This window comes from Cavia porcellus, unplaced genomic scaffold (assembly GCF_034190915.1).
Source record: "Cavia porcellus strain 051 isolate PalLab524CR breed Dunkin Hartley unplaced genomic scaffold, mCavPor4.1 scaffold_28, whole genome shotgun sequence".
NCBI classification, from domain to species: Eukaryota; Metazoa; Chordata; class Mammalia; order Rodentia; family Caviidae; genus Cavia; species Cavia porcellus.
Window position 1 is genome coordinate 44,363,105 of NW_026947511.1, and position 18,893 is coordinate 44,381,997.

The following is an 18,893-nucleotide window of genomic DNA, read 5'->3' on the forward strand; positions in this document are numbered from 1 at the left end:
ACAATAAAGGTTGAATCCATTTAAAAAAAAAAACAATCCTAATGGGGGCTGCAATATAATTAACAATGCAAGCTGAAGTAACACAGAGGAAGACAAGACGTCAACATGGACTCCAGTCAACCACACTCCCAGCCACTTGAGACACCTGTCTGGTCAAACACATCTGAGAACCACTACCTAGAGAAAGAACACAGATAGCCAGAACATGCACTCTGCCATTCAAAACCCTCCCCGTGGTGCTGGGCACAGCCTGGAAAGCCTCTAGAAATATTTCTCATAGCTTTTGTGGGAAGAATCCAGTCCCTAACAATAATTTTATTTTCAAAATATAGCACTGAGTGTTAAAAGGCATTTCAGCTTATCTAGTGTCCCCTGTCCCTTATTCTTCACATTTCTACACATAACCATGATACAAAACATGTAGAATAGCTCCACTGCATTCTAAACATCAAGGCACATAATGTTGCATAAGTTTTTCCCCCATGGGTTGAGTTTGGTAGTTGACAGTCTGAAACACTCTTCTTCTACAAGATTCCCATCTCCTTCTCAAATTACACACACACACACACACACACACACACATATGTATTTTTACCTTTTGGGGTACTGGGAATCAAACTCATGACCTTGCCATGTATTTTTAAATAGGAATGAAAATCATTTATTAACCATGAGAACTAACCTGCAAACACGGGCTGGAAAATACAGCTTCTGCCAAGACCGACACAGATAGTGTGAATGATCTATCACTCTGATCCAATCAAGTTCATCCATTGACACTTCAATAAAGTAGGAGTAAGATCTACAAACAAAGCAGAAAAAAAATCATTAAAATACAAAGCTATATTTAAAGTAGTAAATGGCATAAATATATAGAACTTACTAATTACATTTTCTGCAAAAACTCAACTTCTGATAACAATGAAAGTTGTACAAAATTCTTTTAGTGTAACATGTACCTCATGTATTAGAATTCTCTCAGCTTTTGTGTCTGCCTTATCAAACCATACACTGCTTAAACAAGGACCATAGCTTAGCACCTATCAGACATGCAAGACATTTGTTCCTTTTCAAACATGGCCAGGATGCCATGGCCATAATGTATTAGCAAATTAATAGAGCCAAACAGGAGAAAGGGAGGGAAAAAAGAGAGAGACCAGAAAACAGAAGCAGGTGTGCCGTCTCCCTTTAGGGCCCTGGCCTGGGTACCCAGCCCTCCCTTCTCAGGAAGAAAAGCAACTAGGAGGGCTCCCCAAAAAGGCTAGTTTATCTTCTGCTACCCCTCATTCTCCTCCCACTCCACACATTCAAGCAGCCTGCAAAAAAATAAACGAGATGGATGAAGAGATAATCCATGTTTCTTTTGGGTACAACTTAAAACTTGCCAACTAATAACCTGACAGTAATGAAAATAGGCCATTATCCTCCCCAGTCAGCTGCCCTGGACCATTCCATGCTGGTTCCACACTGAACAAATCTATATTCCTTTGTCATAAGCCGAATTTAAATTTGAGATGCAGTTATTATTGGTACTGTAATATCAACAGGAACAATCTTGAAGATTTAGGTGACCATAAATGTCAGCCTGCAACCCACAGTTGTGACCAGGAAAGGTCAGCTGATTTTGTGGCGCTGCCTCATTTTCTGCTGTCCCCTCAACTCCCATTCATTTTATCGCTCAGTCTCAAACTGGTTATAACCTTTTATTGAACCTCTCCGAGTTATCAGTAATGCAAGATATAATTTTAAAGCACGTCAGAATCTTTTTGGCTTAAGATTCTGAATTTTTCACCTTTGCTTAGAATAACAATTTCTGTGAGAAAAGAAGAGTTATGAGTGATGTGGTAAAGTTAAGTCCCCCATAAAAGTAATAGGTACTATAAAAAAGTCAACTATAAATACTTAACACCATGGAAACAATGATAACTGCTTTCAGTTTCAAATATTCCTACATGTTTTTTATTATTCTGTACTAATTTCTGTACTAATTAGATGAAATATGTAAAGCTTTTAGAACAGTGCCTACCACAGAGGAAAAATGAAAGAGCTATATAAATATTATTACACTGTTATTAATGAGAGGCTCTTGGAAATGGCTATGTGAATTAGACTCACTTGCCAATTAAACAAAGTTATGCCAGGTGTGGTGGTGAACACCTGCAATCCCAACATTCTGGGAAGCAGAGACAGGAGGATCATAAATTCAGTCCCAACCTGATCACCATGTCACAAAATTTAAAAAAAGAGGCCTGGGATGTACTTCAGAGTGAAAGCTTTAGGGAAAAAAAGTCAAATTATATCAAAGATATATGTCAGGAAATATATTCTTTTTTTTTTTTTAATCGGTACCCAGGATCGAACTCACAATCACCTGCTTGCAAGGCAGGTGGTTATGCCGCTGAGCTAAATCCCCAGCCCCAGGAAATATATTCTTAATTAAAAAAAAAAAAAGAAGGGCAGAGATGTAGCTAAATTGTAGAGTGCTTACCCAGCATGCTTGAGGTCCTGGGTTCGAACCTCAGCACTGGGAGAAAGAAAGTAAAGTCAAGGAGCAATAACCTGGAGAATCTCAAAACCTCACTGCATATACAAATGGTGACCCTTGTCTCTTCCCTCACACATGGCTCAAATGGGCTAAAAGGCCACCAGGATGTTGGCCAAAGGAGCCAAAGAGAGAAATGCAGCACCCTGTGAAATTCACAGGGCACCATCACTGTTACTACAAAGCCCCTCATGTCGATACCCAAAGATGTGAGAGCGAGAGCGAGAGCAAGCTTCTGGGTGTGCAGAGCTTAGTGTAATATAAGCAGCAATGAGAGGCAGTTCAATCCTGGTCTCCCACATTGCCTTGCTATCCTGCCATCATGGATGGACCCTGCAAGTCACAGTGGGTAAAACCATCACAGCAGCTAGAAAGAAAGCAGAATCCTGACGCCACTGAGAAAATGGGTAGGCTCCCAGACTATGGCCCACCAAATTTTCTCATTATTTTGAAGATATTCACCCATACACTAAAGGACAGTAGCTCTTTTCACCCATTTAAATAATTGTCATAGCGCTATGGATATAGCTCAACGACAGAGTGCTAGCCTAGCATGTATGAAGCCATAGCTTTCATCACCAGCACTCCTAAACACATACATACACCCCAAAAACTACCTACAAAAAATATCATAATATTCAACAGTAAGGAATCCAGTAAATAATACCACCTGTATGGTGGTATTCCACCAAACCATTACAAGAAACATTTAAGAGAAATCTTTTTAAAAGGTTAGAATGTTTTAAATATATTAATTAAAAAGTGCAGTTGGTTTTTATGTAATCTTTAAAAACTTACTTTTTTTAAAACAACATGCAGGTTTGTGTGTGTTCACATATGCACCTATGTATCCATAACAAAAATAGAAGAATTCATCAAACGGATTGATTTGTGCTGTCATTGTCTGACTGTCCACTTTTTATGCTTTGATTTTGAAACTTGAGCAACTACTTCTAAGATAACAATATGTAATTTATCAACTAGTGATTTCTTACTGCTTTTTTTGGAAATTCTGTACATCTACCCTTTTTTCTGTTTTGCTTTTTTCCTCTAAATAAAAAAAAAAAGAATTAAGATGCATTTTATATATATACACCAACTCCCCATGAGGAACATAAGTATTATGCACTGCAAACATGTACCAATACTAATAAACAAATTAATTTCACATTTATATATACACACATAAATGTTAGAGGCCAGAAATATAACTCAGAGGTAGATGCCTTCCTACCCCTGGATTTAATCCCTGGTACGGGGCATAATTAGATACATACAAATTTTCATAATGGGTGGTGAGATTACTACCAATTTTTACTTTCTTCTATGTGGTCGTTACTTTCTATTACATACACACACACACAAAACATATAGTCAGTGCTTTTATCAATGGGGGGGAAAGCATCATTTTTAAAAAATATATAGAATCTATAATCTACGTCTTCCCACAAAACTAACCTTCAAGAAACACAGCCAAATAATCACCAACACATAAATCATTAAAATCTGTAAAACCACAGCAGATGATCACAAAGACAGGCCGCTGCCATCAGACAGGCCAGTTTCTCTCCAAGTCAGGCTGATGACTCACCGGCTATCCCGGTCCCACAGCAAGATCCGTATGTGATTGATAATGGATGGTTGACCTAGCTTAATCTCAATGCCAGAACGGCAATCATCATCAATTGGGTGCCTAGAAAATCCATGATCCAAATCGTAATTCTGAGTATCACCATCCAGCAGGGCAGACTTCAGTTCCCCTTTCACCACCTGGGCTCCATACTTCATGGTCGCAATGTTTTCTTCTGGTACTGCAATTACAAAATAGAAAATGCAGGGTTAATGTTTACTTATCTAATTAGTCTACATTTTTGTCAAAAAGATAAAATGCTAGCACTCCAGTTGATTCAGTATCTCCATTTTATTTTTAAAACGGCCTAGGAAAGTCTATAGGTATAGATGATATGGATTAAAACAGCATTCAGAAGCAGGGCATGGTGGCTCACATCTGTAAACCTAGCACTTGGGAGGCTGAGGCAGGAGGATTTGCCTCAAGTTTGAGGCCAGCCTAAGCTACATGGTAAGTTTAAGGCCTGCCTGAACTACACAGTGAGACCCTGTCTCAAGGGGGAAAAAAAACAACAAACACCTATTCTGAGTTTAAATTTAAAGTTGCTATCACAGCCACAATGTGTCTGGGACTAAACCTTTCCAAGAAGAAGTTACTAATACTGGAAAAAGCATGTACTGGGATGAACTCAGCTCTTCTGAGGTAATTCTGTTAGCAGCTCTAATTTAATGTCTACTGGATGGAAACAGCACGTAAGATGACCTCTGCCTGCCAGCTGGACTGAGGACAACACATGAAAGTGAAGTAAACAGGCAGACATCTGATAAAACCGAGACACAGAAGGGTTCCAATATGGCATAGCTGTCAGTCACACACGGACATGCTCAATCCATTCATCTAGCTAAAAAAAAAAATGTTATGTTTAACTCTTTACCTCCCTCGAGAGTTTTAGATGAAAATTTATAGTCAAAATTATTATATTATTAAATTCCCTCCCCTCTCCAATATGAGGTTTATTAGGCACCAAATAAGCCTGGAACTCTGAAAACCACTATGCAAATTATACTTCAAAGCTTTGGAATCAGCCCCTATGTACTGACCCTCCCCATGGAAAGACAAGAGGTGCAGAAACCAGCTGAGAATTTTAAACGTGGCTCTGCCTTTAACCAGATGTGTCCTCACTTAGGGAAAAATACCCTCTTTAAACTTCAGTTTCATAATGGGGGTGTGTCTATCCCTTAGGGTTTTTTAAGGATTAAATGAGATGATGTTTATAAAGTATATGGTATACTCTTTAAAAACAGCCCATTGAGGCTGGGGATTTAGCTCAGCGGCATAAGCACCTGCCTTGCAAGCAGGCAGTCGTGAGTTCGATCCCCGATACCAATAAAAAAGAAAAAGACAAAAATAAATAAATAAATAAAAACAGCCCATTATTATGGTATTAAACATATATTTTAAAAGTATCCAGTAAGAAAATGATGCACATCTGGTGATTATAAATAAATACTAAATTCTCACACATATTTTGGCCATGTGATTTGAGGATGGGAAAGTATGAGCTATAATCAGGCTCCTATAGAAAAGATGGTTAGTAATTCCTCATTGCAGATTTCTTGGAAAGCTGGTTTTAAAACGTATTAGTAGGGCTGGGGATTTAGCTCAGTGCTTAAATGTCTGCCTGGCAAACAGAAGGTCATGAGTTCGATCCCCAGTACCACAAAAAAAAAAAAAAAAAAAGAAAGAAAAGAAAGAAAAAAAAAACATATTTAGTAAGGACAGACAAAGAGAGAGGCTCCACAAGAAGAAAATGACTGCACCTGAAAAGCAGAGGGCAGGGTGGGATTTAAATTACAGACAAAAAACCAAGGTATCATCGTTTATGTTGGTGGCCCCCAGGCCTCACACGCTTGCATTGTGCATTTATGATTGGTTCATTGTCCAGGGCTTAGATTGATGATGTCAGTGCTACACCCACCTAGGGGTGGAGCCAGCATACAATGTAATGACAGGAAGAAGGGGTGTCTCTCTCTCTCTTATGGTTTCCCCCTTGCTGTCTGCAGCCGCCATGAACTGTGGCCCTGCCATGCCACCCTACCGTGGAGCCAATTGAGTATGGACTGAAACCTTCAAAAACTGTAAGAAATAAACCTTTCCTTTCCCAATTTTGGGCATCAGGTATTTTGTCTCAGCCACCAGTAAAAAGTAACTAACACACATGTAACCAGCAAAAAAAAAGGAACAAAACATTGGAGCCCTACCCAGCGTCTTACCCCCAGAAGCTTACGTGGTTTAAATGGTCAGCTTTCTAAGGCCTATTAGCTGATGATAAGCATCCACATTCTCTTCAACAAACCTGTGTAATACACTATGTGCTAGACTCTGTCCAAGCTCTTCGAAAATATGAGTGCCTTTGATTTACCCCTCAAAGCAATCCTTTGGCTGCAGCACCATGATTACATTTTACCGCATGTAAGACAAAAGGGGAGGCAGAGACAGTTAGACAGACCTATTTGTCCAAGGTCAGGCCACCAGCAAGTAGCACAGCTGAATTAGAACCCAGGCGGTCACTGACAGGGGCCCCATTTTTATATGCTTCTCTGCTCCCTCCCTCAGCAGGAGGGTTTCTGATGGGATGACCATAATTTTTCCCTCTCTAGCCCCCACCTCCCTCTCAGATTGTCAAGACCCAGAGGAAAGAAACAGGCAGTCTGATACAGAAAAGGAAAGAAGGGAGGAGCCAGGAAAGGGAAGGAAGAGAGTTCAACTTAAAGTGAAAGAAGTCTAGATTTGAGACTCAGGTTCTATTGTTCACTACCCCTCAATTTAAGCTTCAATCTTTCTTAGTCTGTTTTCCCGTCTAAAAATAGTATTTTTCACAATGTACCTCACAGAGTTATTTCAAATTATATTACAAAGAACATATGCTTAAGTTACTATGTAGTACAACACTCACTGGATCAAAGGGTTTATGAGGACATACTCCACGCGAGGCACTGTGCAAAGCACTGGGAGTAACTTAGTGAACTAGACCAAGAAAGGCCCTTCCCTCTGGTACCTCCAGTCTAAAGAGGAAGCCGTTCACAAGCAGCAAATGAGAGCTTCAAATCCGTGTTATTCACCTACCAGTGATGCATAACCACTTGATAAAAGTAACCGTAAGTGTGTTCCCCACCTTGCGAGGTGTAAAATGCGCAGGCACCAAGCCTTCTGCTGCTGATCCTGGACCCTCTCCTCTAGTTCTGATAGCACAAATCAAGACTGAGCCAAGAAGAAGATCGAGCGCCACACTCAGAAAGTGATGTCCCCTTTCATTCCTCTCAGCGTGAGCTTCCCCAGCACTAAAACTTACCAAGCTAAAATAACACACTAGGCACAAGAGTTTCAAATAACTGCATCTAGAGTCTAAAATACAAATGAAGTTTCTACCACAGCCTACTTGTGAAGTTTTTCTACCACAGTCTACTTGTGAAGTTTATTTCATGAGTGGCTAAGGAACTTTTCTATCTGCTTTCCATAGGTTCATTCCTGGAGAGTATCTTTTTACTCAAAATGGAGAACGTTTATACAAGTGGAAATTCTCTCACAGTGACTATAACTGTAAGAATCTTACTGGATAAGGGCTGGAGATTTAGCTCAGTGGCATAAGCACCTGCCTTGCATGCAGGCAGTCATGAGTTCGATCCCTGGTACCGATAAAAACGAAAAAGACCAAAAAAAAAAAAAAAAAAAAGAATCTTACTGGATAAAAGCATGACTTGAAGTAATCTTTGCAAAATCTATTTAAGTGATGATATTAATAGGAAGTGTGATCATGAAAAAATTCAAATCATAAAAATTTACCTGTTTACTGTCAGAAAAAAACTCCCAAAAAATACATCGTAGAATTAAATAAGAGAATAGATGTCTATCAAAACTTACTTTGTATTTTTAAGTTTTAATATATTTTTTAACTGTTAGGAAAAATTAAACTTTCTTTATAGCTAGGTACAAAGAAGTCAATTATCAGAAAAAATAAGGACAGATAGAGCATGCATCCCCAGTGACACAGTATCAAACTCTGAGTGATAGTGGCTGATTATCTTGTGTCTTCCTTTATTTGTTCTACGTCCTTAACTATCTTTTGTAAAAATCTCCATTACCTGTAGGTAGACCTGGACGTTCACCCTGATGTCCACCTGGCTGCCAAATCAGTTCCCTGGAATCTCCTTCCCCTGCTCTGTCACCCTCATCATTTCTCCCCATCTCCACTTCCATAGGGAATGCGCGCATTTTCCCTTCCTGTAATGCTGACCACCGCGGCACCGCAGCTGACTTCTCGGCCGCCACCCGGGCTTAGCTTTCCCCATTCCCCCAACTCTCTGCAGCCTCCTTCCCACATTATACAACCATGATATTTCAACACACTACAAAACGTATGCATGCATCACAAAAGGTACGCCAAAAGGAACCCAGGCAGGACAGCCATGGAAGAGCACTGTTCTTATACGGCTGAAGTCCAGCATTGTGGTTCTAGCTCTAGGCACCTACTTTACTTGGTAACGGAGCTCACCGAGACCATCTTTGTTTAAAGGTCCTAAGTGTCCTTTTGTGTGTTGGCCATCGTGTTGGACTTGACCTCAGGAGCTCACTGTCTAATGGGACCAGCACACATATATAGCCCCTCCACACCTCCACAGAAAAGCAGGCATTAGAGAAGCGTTTTGTGCTGGTTTGTCTTGTAGGCCTTGCAGTATTAAGCCCAGGGCTTTGGCACTGAACTACATTCCCAGACTTTTAAGATTTGAGACAGAGTCTCACTGAGTCACTATGTTACCTAGCCTGGGCTCAAACCTACAATCCTCCTGCCACAACCCCCCAGAGTGTTGGGACTACAGGTGTGCACCATGATGCCAAAATCCCAGAAATGATGTCTGAACCCCCTAGTTAACAGATGAGACTTACCCATCACAAATAACTACAGTTGGAAAGAGGCAACAATTAAGTTCGCAAAGTACTAAAACTTCATTGTTATTAGTGCCTGTACGTGACAGGTGATATGGACTCAAATTTCAGTTTAGAAGCAAGGAATAGATTTACTTTGTTAGCTTCTTTGTTTTTAAGTCTAAATCCAGGCACTGAATTAGGTGCTTAAAAAAAAAAACTACAGGCAAAAAGACGACATAATTACAGTCAATCCTCAAAAAGGCCCAGTCTAATCTTAATAGGTAATATTGATTTAGTATCATCTTGTTTTGAAGTCTCATCAAGCTTTTGTTCTTCTGTCTCCATTGGTCTAAATAGGTTGTATCTTATTGGATTTTATTATGTACGATAGTATAAGCAAAAACCTTTTAAAGACAAGGAGATTATACAGAAACCATTGTTCATTTTCTGTTAGTCGATTCTAAATACCCTGTAATGCTGTCATTCTCTTAAATGGTTTTACATTGTTTTGATATATTTAATGCTACAGTATACGAAGTTGTACTCAAAGATTTCAAGGAAAGAGACAATATGGTAACTACTTTTATGTCAGGATTATCTAGTGGTGAAACACTATTCTGCTTAAATAGTTACGTTTTGACCTGCGCTGTTTTGCCGTTATGCCCTTTTTTATCTCAATCTCCACGCCATTATTTACTTTTTTATTTTTATCCTTTTAATTAAGGGAAAAATAAATAAAAATAGCAGGATATATTATAGTAACCCACTTTGACTTTCCATTATCTCGATTTAAAGCCCTGTATTACTCTCACCATCTTGTTTTTAACTGATGTTCCCCTATTCTATTTTGCTGGATAGTATCAGGTTCGAAAGTTTAGGCAACAGCTGTGAAGATAATGAGATTCATTATGACGCCCATTCTCGTTGACTTTTATCTACTTTTGAAGACCTACAAATGTCTCCAATGTTTTGGTTTTGTCAGTTTTGTTCTTTACTGTTTTGTTCAATTTTATTATAACTAGTGATATAGGCAATTCTATTAGAGATAGTGGGAGGCATTATGGTAACCATTGTTGATCACCTTGTATTATGTTTTTACATTATCTATTATGTCCACCCTTTTGATTTGACCAACTCTGTTCTGTTATGTCACATTTGGTTTTACTCTCTTCCCAAAAAGTAATAAGAACCGTGGGAGCAATGAAACCCAAAATGTGTAATAGTCATTGTACAAAAGAGAGGAAAAGAAAGTGCTCTAAACTATATAACTGCATGTATATTTAAGTGTGTAAGATAGAAAATGATATCACAGAGTTTTATTGGATCATTGAACAGAACTATTTGCAGTATCATTGTTGGAATGTCCACTTTACAATGCCCACTTTTTGATTTTGTGACTTGAACAATTATTTCTAAGATGACAATATGTAATCCATTAACTAGTGATTTCCTACTGTTTATTTTTTTTTCTGTAAATCTGTATAACTTGTACCCTTTCTCTGCTTTTTTTTTCGTCCTTAAATAAAATTTAAAAAAATAATAAAAAAAAAAGGCCCAGTCTAATAAGAGCTCAGGACAGTCTCCCAACAATTTAATGTTACAATAGCATCTACGATGCCATCGCAGCCAGGTTCCCACGATGTGATGCGTGGATGCTACAGGAACAGGTACAGGGCTGACAGGACGGGCCCCTCCGTACTCTCCCCTCTCCTTTTTCCTCTTTTCCTCTCACATTAACTAATAATTTAACTTAGCAGTCCTAGGAAAACACTGACTTTTACTCAATAAAGAAATCTTTGGATAGACTCTGCAATATAGCACTTTATTATAAACATGCAGAAACAAGAAATTCTCTTTCCCAAAGTCTAAAATCTGAGATATACAAAACAAAGTATAACGTACCAGAAAAGCACTAATGTTCAAAATAGAAATGTTTCCATAGCTACGATAAACTGAATGCTAAGGGAATGGTATGAGTAGTTCAAATACCCTCCTGAAAAGACAGTTTCAATAAAAATTTTCTTTTTCCAGCTATACAGATAAATGCTCACTGTTTATATAGATAAACCATCTTCAGAAAGACCAGCTACCACTAGAAATTTAAAATCCTCTAGATCTTTTAAGAAAATTTGAAAATATCTCTAATTTGGTTTAAAAAAATCAGAGTATACAGTTGTAAGAACCAAACCTTCTAGAAACCAATGCTAATGAACACCAAGAAAAAGCATTAGTGACTATGTTCCTATTCCCAAAATAGGATCTTCTGTATTTCATGAAGAATCCCTAAGGAAATGTACCATGTGCCCAAAGCAGAATGAGAGGTTTGAACTCTGACAATTCCAAAATCAGCAGACTTAACTTTCTAAATCATCTGCCCAGGAACAGTTCTTAAATTTTAGACCTTTTTCCTAACTGAAGAGGTATGCTGAAAGAAAATAAAGTTTTGATAATATTTAATCTAATTTTTTTTCTTTTTGAGACAGGGTCTCACTATGCAGTTCAGGCTGGCCTGGAGCTGTGTAGCCTAGGGAGATCTCGAACTCGCAAGGATCCTCCTGCCTCAGCCTCGCAAGTGCTGGAATTAAAGGCCTGCACCCACAGTCCGGCATTTAATCTATTTTAAAGGGTCTGACAGAATAGTAGTATGCTTCCTGTTTATCATCTTACTTTTCAAATACTTGAAAAGTCAGAGGGAAAAAACCCAGCTTTTGTTTGTTTCTTCATGGTACTACAGCTGGAACTAGGGGGCAGGGATCTCTAACACTGACCTACCCTAGCCTTTTTTTATTTTTATTTTGCAATAGGGTCTCCATACATTGCCCAGGTTGACCTAAAACTTGTGATCCTACCTCAGCCTCCCAAGTACGTGGGATTATAAGCATACACCATCACGGTTGGGCAGCCTGCTATTTATCATTATTCAAGTTTAGAAGTCAGATAAAAGATTCCTCAACATCACCATAATCACTTCCTCGAGCCCCAAAATTAAAACGAACAATTTTTATCACTAATGAGCAATAATCATGGTAAGTATATGGTTCTGAAACCTAGTTTCTCACCTGGTGATTATACCTTTCACAAGTAATCTCATGGGTTTTTTTTAATAACCCAAGTCTAGCACCTATAATGACCAGATGATCAATTTCAAGATACTAGTAACTATGAGAAATGTCTGAGACATCTCCTCACCCCTCCAGCCATGTCCCACCTCTGTTGTTTTCCCAAATCCAGTTCAGAGCCCCATCAGCAACTTAACCTAGAGTAAGAAAGGGAGCGGCTGGCGCTTACATGAGAGAGGGTAGGGGCTGAGGATGCGGCCCAGTGGCAAAGCTTTTGCCTTCTTCAATCCCCAGCACCATGAGAGCAAACAAACAAAAAATTAAAGAATGAGCATAATTATTTCTATATATGAAATAAAGTGAAAAGGAATTAGTTTTTTAAAAAGATACAATAGCGAGAATTTGGAAAGTCCAACACTAACTACTCATCTCCTTATGTCTCTAGCCTCTGTCCCCTCCCACACTTGAGCAAAGGCTGCCCCTCAGCTAACACCTCCAACCCTCTCCCAATCTCTTCTCCTGTAGCTACCACACAGTTTCTATACCACCTGTCACCTCATTCATGAACAATACACCACATTATAGCCACTGTCTTTTCAAACATTCATGGCCTAATTCCATGTGCAGCCAGGCTTCTGCCCAGACTGCTCAGTTCACAATTTATACCCAGAGTCTTACCTCAATCCTCATTCCCATTTAACCCCAGCATATCCTGAGGTACCATTAACCACTCCCTCTATATAACAGCTCTCTTTTGATTGGTCCCTGTCATGCTTCACAATCTCAGCTGCCTGCCTGCCTCTCCATTCTTTCTTAAGTCCCCTGGGTATAGATCTTCTTCAAGTCTTACACTTTGATTTTTACTTCTTTCTCTATATTTTTGGACAGGTTTCACTTTTTTTTTTGGTACCAGGAATCAAACTCACAACCTCTCGCTTGCCAAGTGGGTGCTTATGCTGCTGAGCCAAATTCCCGGCCTGAGATTTCAATTCTTTATCACCAGCTTTGACTGCTTAACACCACCAATGTGTTTCCACTTCCTGTTAGACAACTCCTCTGATTCATTCACCAAGCATTCGCCAAGTACCTGTTATATGCTATTCGGTGTGTTATACAGTGAGAATGGCATACCAGTTAGACCTTCAAAGATAATCTCTGCCTTCAGGCACCACAGCCAAATAACAAAAATGTTTCAAATAATGTGACCACTGTGACAACTACCACACGCTCTGTCTCCTCTGCTTGTGAAAACAGCAGTCCAGATCAGATGAGTTGGGCGAGGGGCCCAAGCTAAGGATCCAGTCTCTCAAGTGTGTCCAGAGCCATGGTCAAGGAAGAGATCTCTCAGAAATGACTAGCATGAACTAGAACTTACAATTTAAAAGTCCTAGATACTCTCAGACTCAACAAAACCTTTTAAAAATTCTTTTTCAATATCCCCTTCAAAAACTAACACTTCTGAAATGGGAAAGTCCACACTGTGGTGTACATCATGGCGTAAGCAGCAATACTCTACCTTCCTTAGATTTTATAAAACATGCTAACTTCATCCTAAACTTAATCCCTGAATTTAAATCCCCTGAATCGCCAAGACCTAATATTTTTCCACAACATTCCTTGTACACATCCATCATTCTCCACCTTCCTGCCATGACTGTATTTCAGGCTATATGAACTGAAAGCTTCCTCAAAGGTCGTCCTAAGTCCACATTCTCTACAGTCAAAATCAAGTATGCAGCATGGATCAATCTTTCCAAACTGCCACTGCACACAGGACACTGCCTCTCTTAAATTGGCACCTTACTGCACGTAAGTAAAATTCCTTCAAAGATGACCTTCAAAGATGTCCACAAACAGTGCCTGCCTGGCAAGTGTGAGGTCATGAGTTCGATCCCCAGTACCAAAAAATAAAATTAATAAAAAAATTTTAAAAAGATGTCTACAATTTGGCTTGAACTGACTTAGGCACACCTTATATTAATTACTATTATCATCATTTTTAACAAAAGCCTATCCTTCCATAGTCCCTCAAATACTCTAATCCTAACCTATTAACCTCACCAGTCTTTCCATCTAAATATCACCCAGCCTCACGCCTTCTAAGTCAAACTTGAATTTCATAATCTCCATGAAATCTCTTTGAATCCTTCTAAGCCACCCTCTTGTGAAGTTTCATACCACACACCCACTTGCACACTGTTGTGTTTAAATTTTCTTAGGACTTATGTATTATTTCTACAAAGAAATTAAAAGGATGAAATGTATGTTTTACACTTATGCCGCCCTGTTCAGTGGTTAAATACACAGACTTTAGAGCTGAACTAGGTTTGACTCTCAGATCTTCTTCTTTCTGTGTGACCTTAGGAAAGCTACCTAACTTCTCCTTTGTAAAATATAGTTTAAAAGCGCCTACCTCAAAAAGTCATTTGAGAATTAAATGTTCGTGTAGGGCCTGTTGCATACATAAGGTGCATACATAAGGTAAGCATTTTATAAGTGATAACTGCTGTTACTTTCACTAGTAAGAAACGTCACCACACAAGTGTTCCAAGTGTTACATTAATGTTACTGTTACAGATATTTCTGCTCTCCATAATAGCAGTAATTAAAGTAAGTACACAGAAGATACTCAATGCTTCTTTGATGGAGGAAGACAGCAAAAGACATAAAAGAAGAAGAAATTTTTTAGGAAATTGTCTTACTTATGACATTTAGAGGAGTAACTGGAAAAGTCTGTCCAGGAATGACCAGAAAACCACTGTTGGCAAGGTCTGTAATGGCTAATCAATCTCAGGGAGAATTAACCGAAGGCCATCCGTCACACAGGGAGCAGTTATATGTTCACAGCCCATCATGTACAACTGCACTATAGTCCCACAGCTGGAGTTCTGCAGTTGAGAATGGGATAACATGCAAGCAAACTCTCTCTGTGAGCTGAGAATGCACAGGTACTTACTGAGCATGCCTCTGTAATTGAGGTCCATATCCCGGCTCTCTGACCGAACTTTAATAGCATCCAGAATGGCATCAGGAGACAAGAGTCCCGAAGGCCTTACAACGTTCAGAAGTTCAGTGAGGCTCATCAGGGGTAAACGCACAGCCTGCATGATTTCACCATGATCTTCCTTTGAATTGTGTTTACACCAGTTTAACAAAGCTAAGAAAATATCTTTTTCAGGAGCTGCAAATGAATCTCTTAATACAATGTTTAAAAGTGCTGTCTGAAAAAGATAAAAAGCAAAAATTCAGTTATGACAGAATCCAATTATGTTCAGGATCAATCAACAAAACTTTACAGAATTGTAGTATCATTTGTATTTAGGCAATTTTGTTTTTTTCAGCCCTGGAGATTGAATCCAGAGCTTGTGCAATAAACTCCCTCTTCAGCCCTATTTTTTTGGACAGAGTCTAAGTTGCCTGGGCTGGGCTTGAGCCTGTGATCCCCTTGGCTCAGCCTTCTGGAGTGCTGGAATTATAAGCAATTGATTCTTTTAACCCTCTTCTTTCTTTAGACTCTGTGTCATGTATTCTCTTGCCTGTTATGGCTGTGTGATTAATAAGAAAGGCAGTGGCACCTTTATTTCCTGCCTGGAATCTGCTACCACTACATAAAGCATCTAGCCTTTCCAATATATTTATACCCATCTTTTTTAGAATAACAAGAAGAAAAGTTAAAAATGATAAAAAGTGACAAATGCATTCAGATTCTTTAACAGAGTGCACATCTGTAAGCCAGTAAAGGATGCAGTGGTGTGTAAAATTCAGAATCTTTTGCTGCACTGTGTTACAGCTACCATATTTTTGGTTCTCAGCTCTCCAAATGGACTTCCATCAACAGTGGTGCAACAGTCTAAGATCTTTGCCTTTAAAAACTAAGAAGGATAATAAAAATCATAGCTTACACTCAAACCAAGAAATAGGGCTTTTAAAAAGATTTTCTCATTAGAAACACCCAAGTTGCAGGTGGAACACAAAAAGGAAAAAAGGAGAAAAAATGACTACCCAAGATTCAGAGAAAGATTTGCGCAAAAAGTTTTATTCTACCTATAACCGTAAATTTATCAGCAAAAAGTGCAATGACTTAAGACATCAATGACATATCTTTTTTATGAATTTTCCCACTTGCTATAAAGAATTTAGTTGCGCTCTATCAGAGAAATACAAAACCAAAAAAAATAACACACACTATCAAAGGACCCTTGTTTGACTGTGATCATAAAAAGCACCACACCCAGCAGCACAGTTATCTTTTGAACATAAAACTTATCTACAGAGCCATAAATGAAAGCAGAACCAGTCTTTCTTATATGATCTAGAGTCCCAACAGCCAGATACAAGTGGTGAGACCAATCATTTCTTTTATAGCAATCACCTTTTTAAAAAACTTCTTACTCCACTGCTGTACTCCAGTAAACAATGTACAAATAAAACAATGCAGGCCTATAAATTACCGCAACCAGACACACCTTCGAAAGGGAGAGGAAACCTTCACTGGCGAGCACCTCTTGAGCATTTCTGTCCATGAACATGCAGCACATGCAGGTTAACTTGGGAAGTGAGTAGAGGCTGGCAACATCAAAAGTCATACAGACATTCTGGATGTTAAGGATGGTGCAGAGGTACTCAGAAGTGGAATCCTCCAGCTCTGGAAACCCGTACTTATGAGCCAGACTCAGAAAGTCCAGCAGCACCTCCTCCTTCTCATCTGTAAGGGTTGCCCGCCCAGTGTAGATGTATTTGAGAAGCATTGTGAAGGCTTCAGCAGTGGTATCTTGGAGCGGGATTTCCGCTTCAGGCTGGGACTCTCGCATCCCACCATACAGTAATGCTCTGTATATCACAGAAGAAACACAGGAGGAAAACTTCAAATAGGATTTGCTACAGTATATATGAAATAAGTTTCCAACATCAGGCAAACATAAATTGCTTAATGACACAAGGGTCCAGCTAAAGAAATGCAAATTAATCATTTTAAATAGTTCTTTAAAGAAAGACAGAAGAATGATTTTCAAATCTTTTTGAATGAATTCCACAAACAACTGAAATAATAAGCTACACTGGGAGTTCAAGATTAAATAGATGTAGTAGCTAGTCTTTTAAGAACATTGAAATCAACATAAAAATGTTAAAAGTCAATAGGCAGTATTCAAAATAAAACTATAGAGATGTAATCATATTTTTAAAAACCCATCAGATGTCATTCTCCTGTTAGATTCACAGAAATTAAAAAGCCATTAATATCCAGTGCTGCAAAAACACTGACGAAGCAGTTTCTTTTATGCACTGCTTTGAGAAACAGTGTATAAAAAAGAGACCTTGTTTTTGAAAAGTAACTCAGTGACACCTATTCTAACCTAAAATGTGTATACACTTCATTGCAGTAATTTTACTTTTCTCAATTCTGGAGAAAAATGTCCATAAATAGGAACACATTAGAAAAAAATGACACACACAATCCAATAGCCATTAGAAAGATCAATAGAGACCAAGAGGTACTTCTTGGAAAGACATGTCTAGGCCAGTGATGACAAACCTTTCAGAGCTCTCACTATACAAAGAGCCCGCCGCAGCACATGTTGTCTATGCACTTTCCTAGAGCACTGCAGATAAGCAAGGAAAGTGCAAAGTTTACTACAAAACTTCCCTCTTAAACAGTTAGCCTTTCTTTAGTTGGAAACTGACAGCTTCTTCTGACAGTACTTAGGCGTCTGATTACTGACAGTTAACTTTTCAGCATTTCTTGGCTCATGAATAGTGTTGGCAATGAGAATCTAAGAAAATATTGAACATGGCTCTGAGTTTAGCCAAGTGAACCATCAAACGTTGCAAAGGTTCGATATCCACAAGAATGAGGTCAATAAATGAGGGGAAAATATTCTATTCACTCAATATGATCTTCAAATTTCTAAAAGCATCTGAATTTCTATTAAGGATATACTGATCGCTACTGACATGTGGATCAAAGGAACAGAACAGAGGATGCAGAAATAGCCCCAGGTATATTCAACTACCTAATCTTCGACAAAGGGGCCAAAAACATACACTGGAGGAAAGACAGCCTCTTTACCAAACAGCATTGGGAAAACTGGTTTTACACATGCAGAAGATTTAATCTAGACCCACATCTCTCACCAGGTACTATACACTAAAACAAAATGTATCAAAGGCCTAAATATAAAACTGAAACAATCCACTAGATAGAACAGGTGAAACCATTTGAAACTTAAGTGTAGGCAAGGAGTTTCTAAACAGAACCCCAGTCGCACAAGAAACAGCATTAAAATCATCAGATAAGAGTTTATCAAAAGTTCATCGCATAATTGGAAAAAATTTTGCCAGCTACTCCTCAGACAAAGGACTGATATCTAGACTATAAAAAGAACTCAAAAAAGTTAATTACCCCAAATAAATGACCCAATCAAAAACAATGGACAACTGTAATAAAAACCTTCTCAGAAGTACCAATAGCCAATAAATTTATGAAAAAAATATTCAATCACTGACCATTAGGAAAATGCAAGCTAAAACACTGAGAGTCTACCTTACTCCATAAATAATGGCCACCATCCTGAAATCAAATAATAACATGTGCTGTAACGCTGCAGGGGACAAGGAATCCTTCTACACTGCTGTCGAGAATGTAAGCCAGTACAGACACTATGGAAATCAGCACAGAGGTTACTCTAACAACTAAAACTAGAAATACCATTCAACCCAACTATTCCCTTCTAAGTATCTTCCTGAAAGAGTTAAAAATGTCATATCACAGTGATACATGCATTCCTATATTCATAGC

The 18,893-nt window shown here is 38.7% G+C and overlaps 1 protein-coding gene across 4 annotated transcripts in view; it reads right to left on the reverse strand.

Annotated features, from left to right (window-relative positions):
- The window catches only part of Btbd9 (BTB domain containing 9), a 376,842-nt gene that overhangs the window by 317,173 nt on the left and 40,776 nt on the right, over positions 1–18,893 (reverse strand). For all 4 annotated transcript variants that reach the window (XM_003473890.5, XM_013156628.3, XM_013156629.3 and 1 more), the window contains exons 3-6: positions 16,564–16,927; positions 15,054–15,318; positions 4,134–4,353; positions 683–802 (exon numbers count right to left, since the gene is read on the reverse strand). In XM_003473890.5, coding sequence (XP_003473938.1) covers positions 683–802; positions 4,134–4,353; positions 15,054–15,318; positions 16,564–16,927 — 969 coding nt within the window. The remainder of the gene's footprint in view (positions 1–682; positions 803–4,133; positions 4,354–15,053; positions 15,319–16,563; positions 16,928–18,893) is intronic.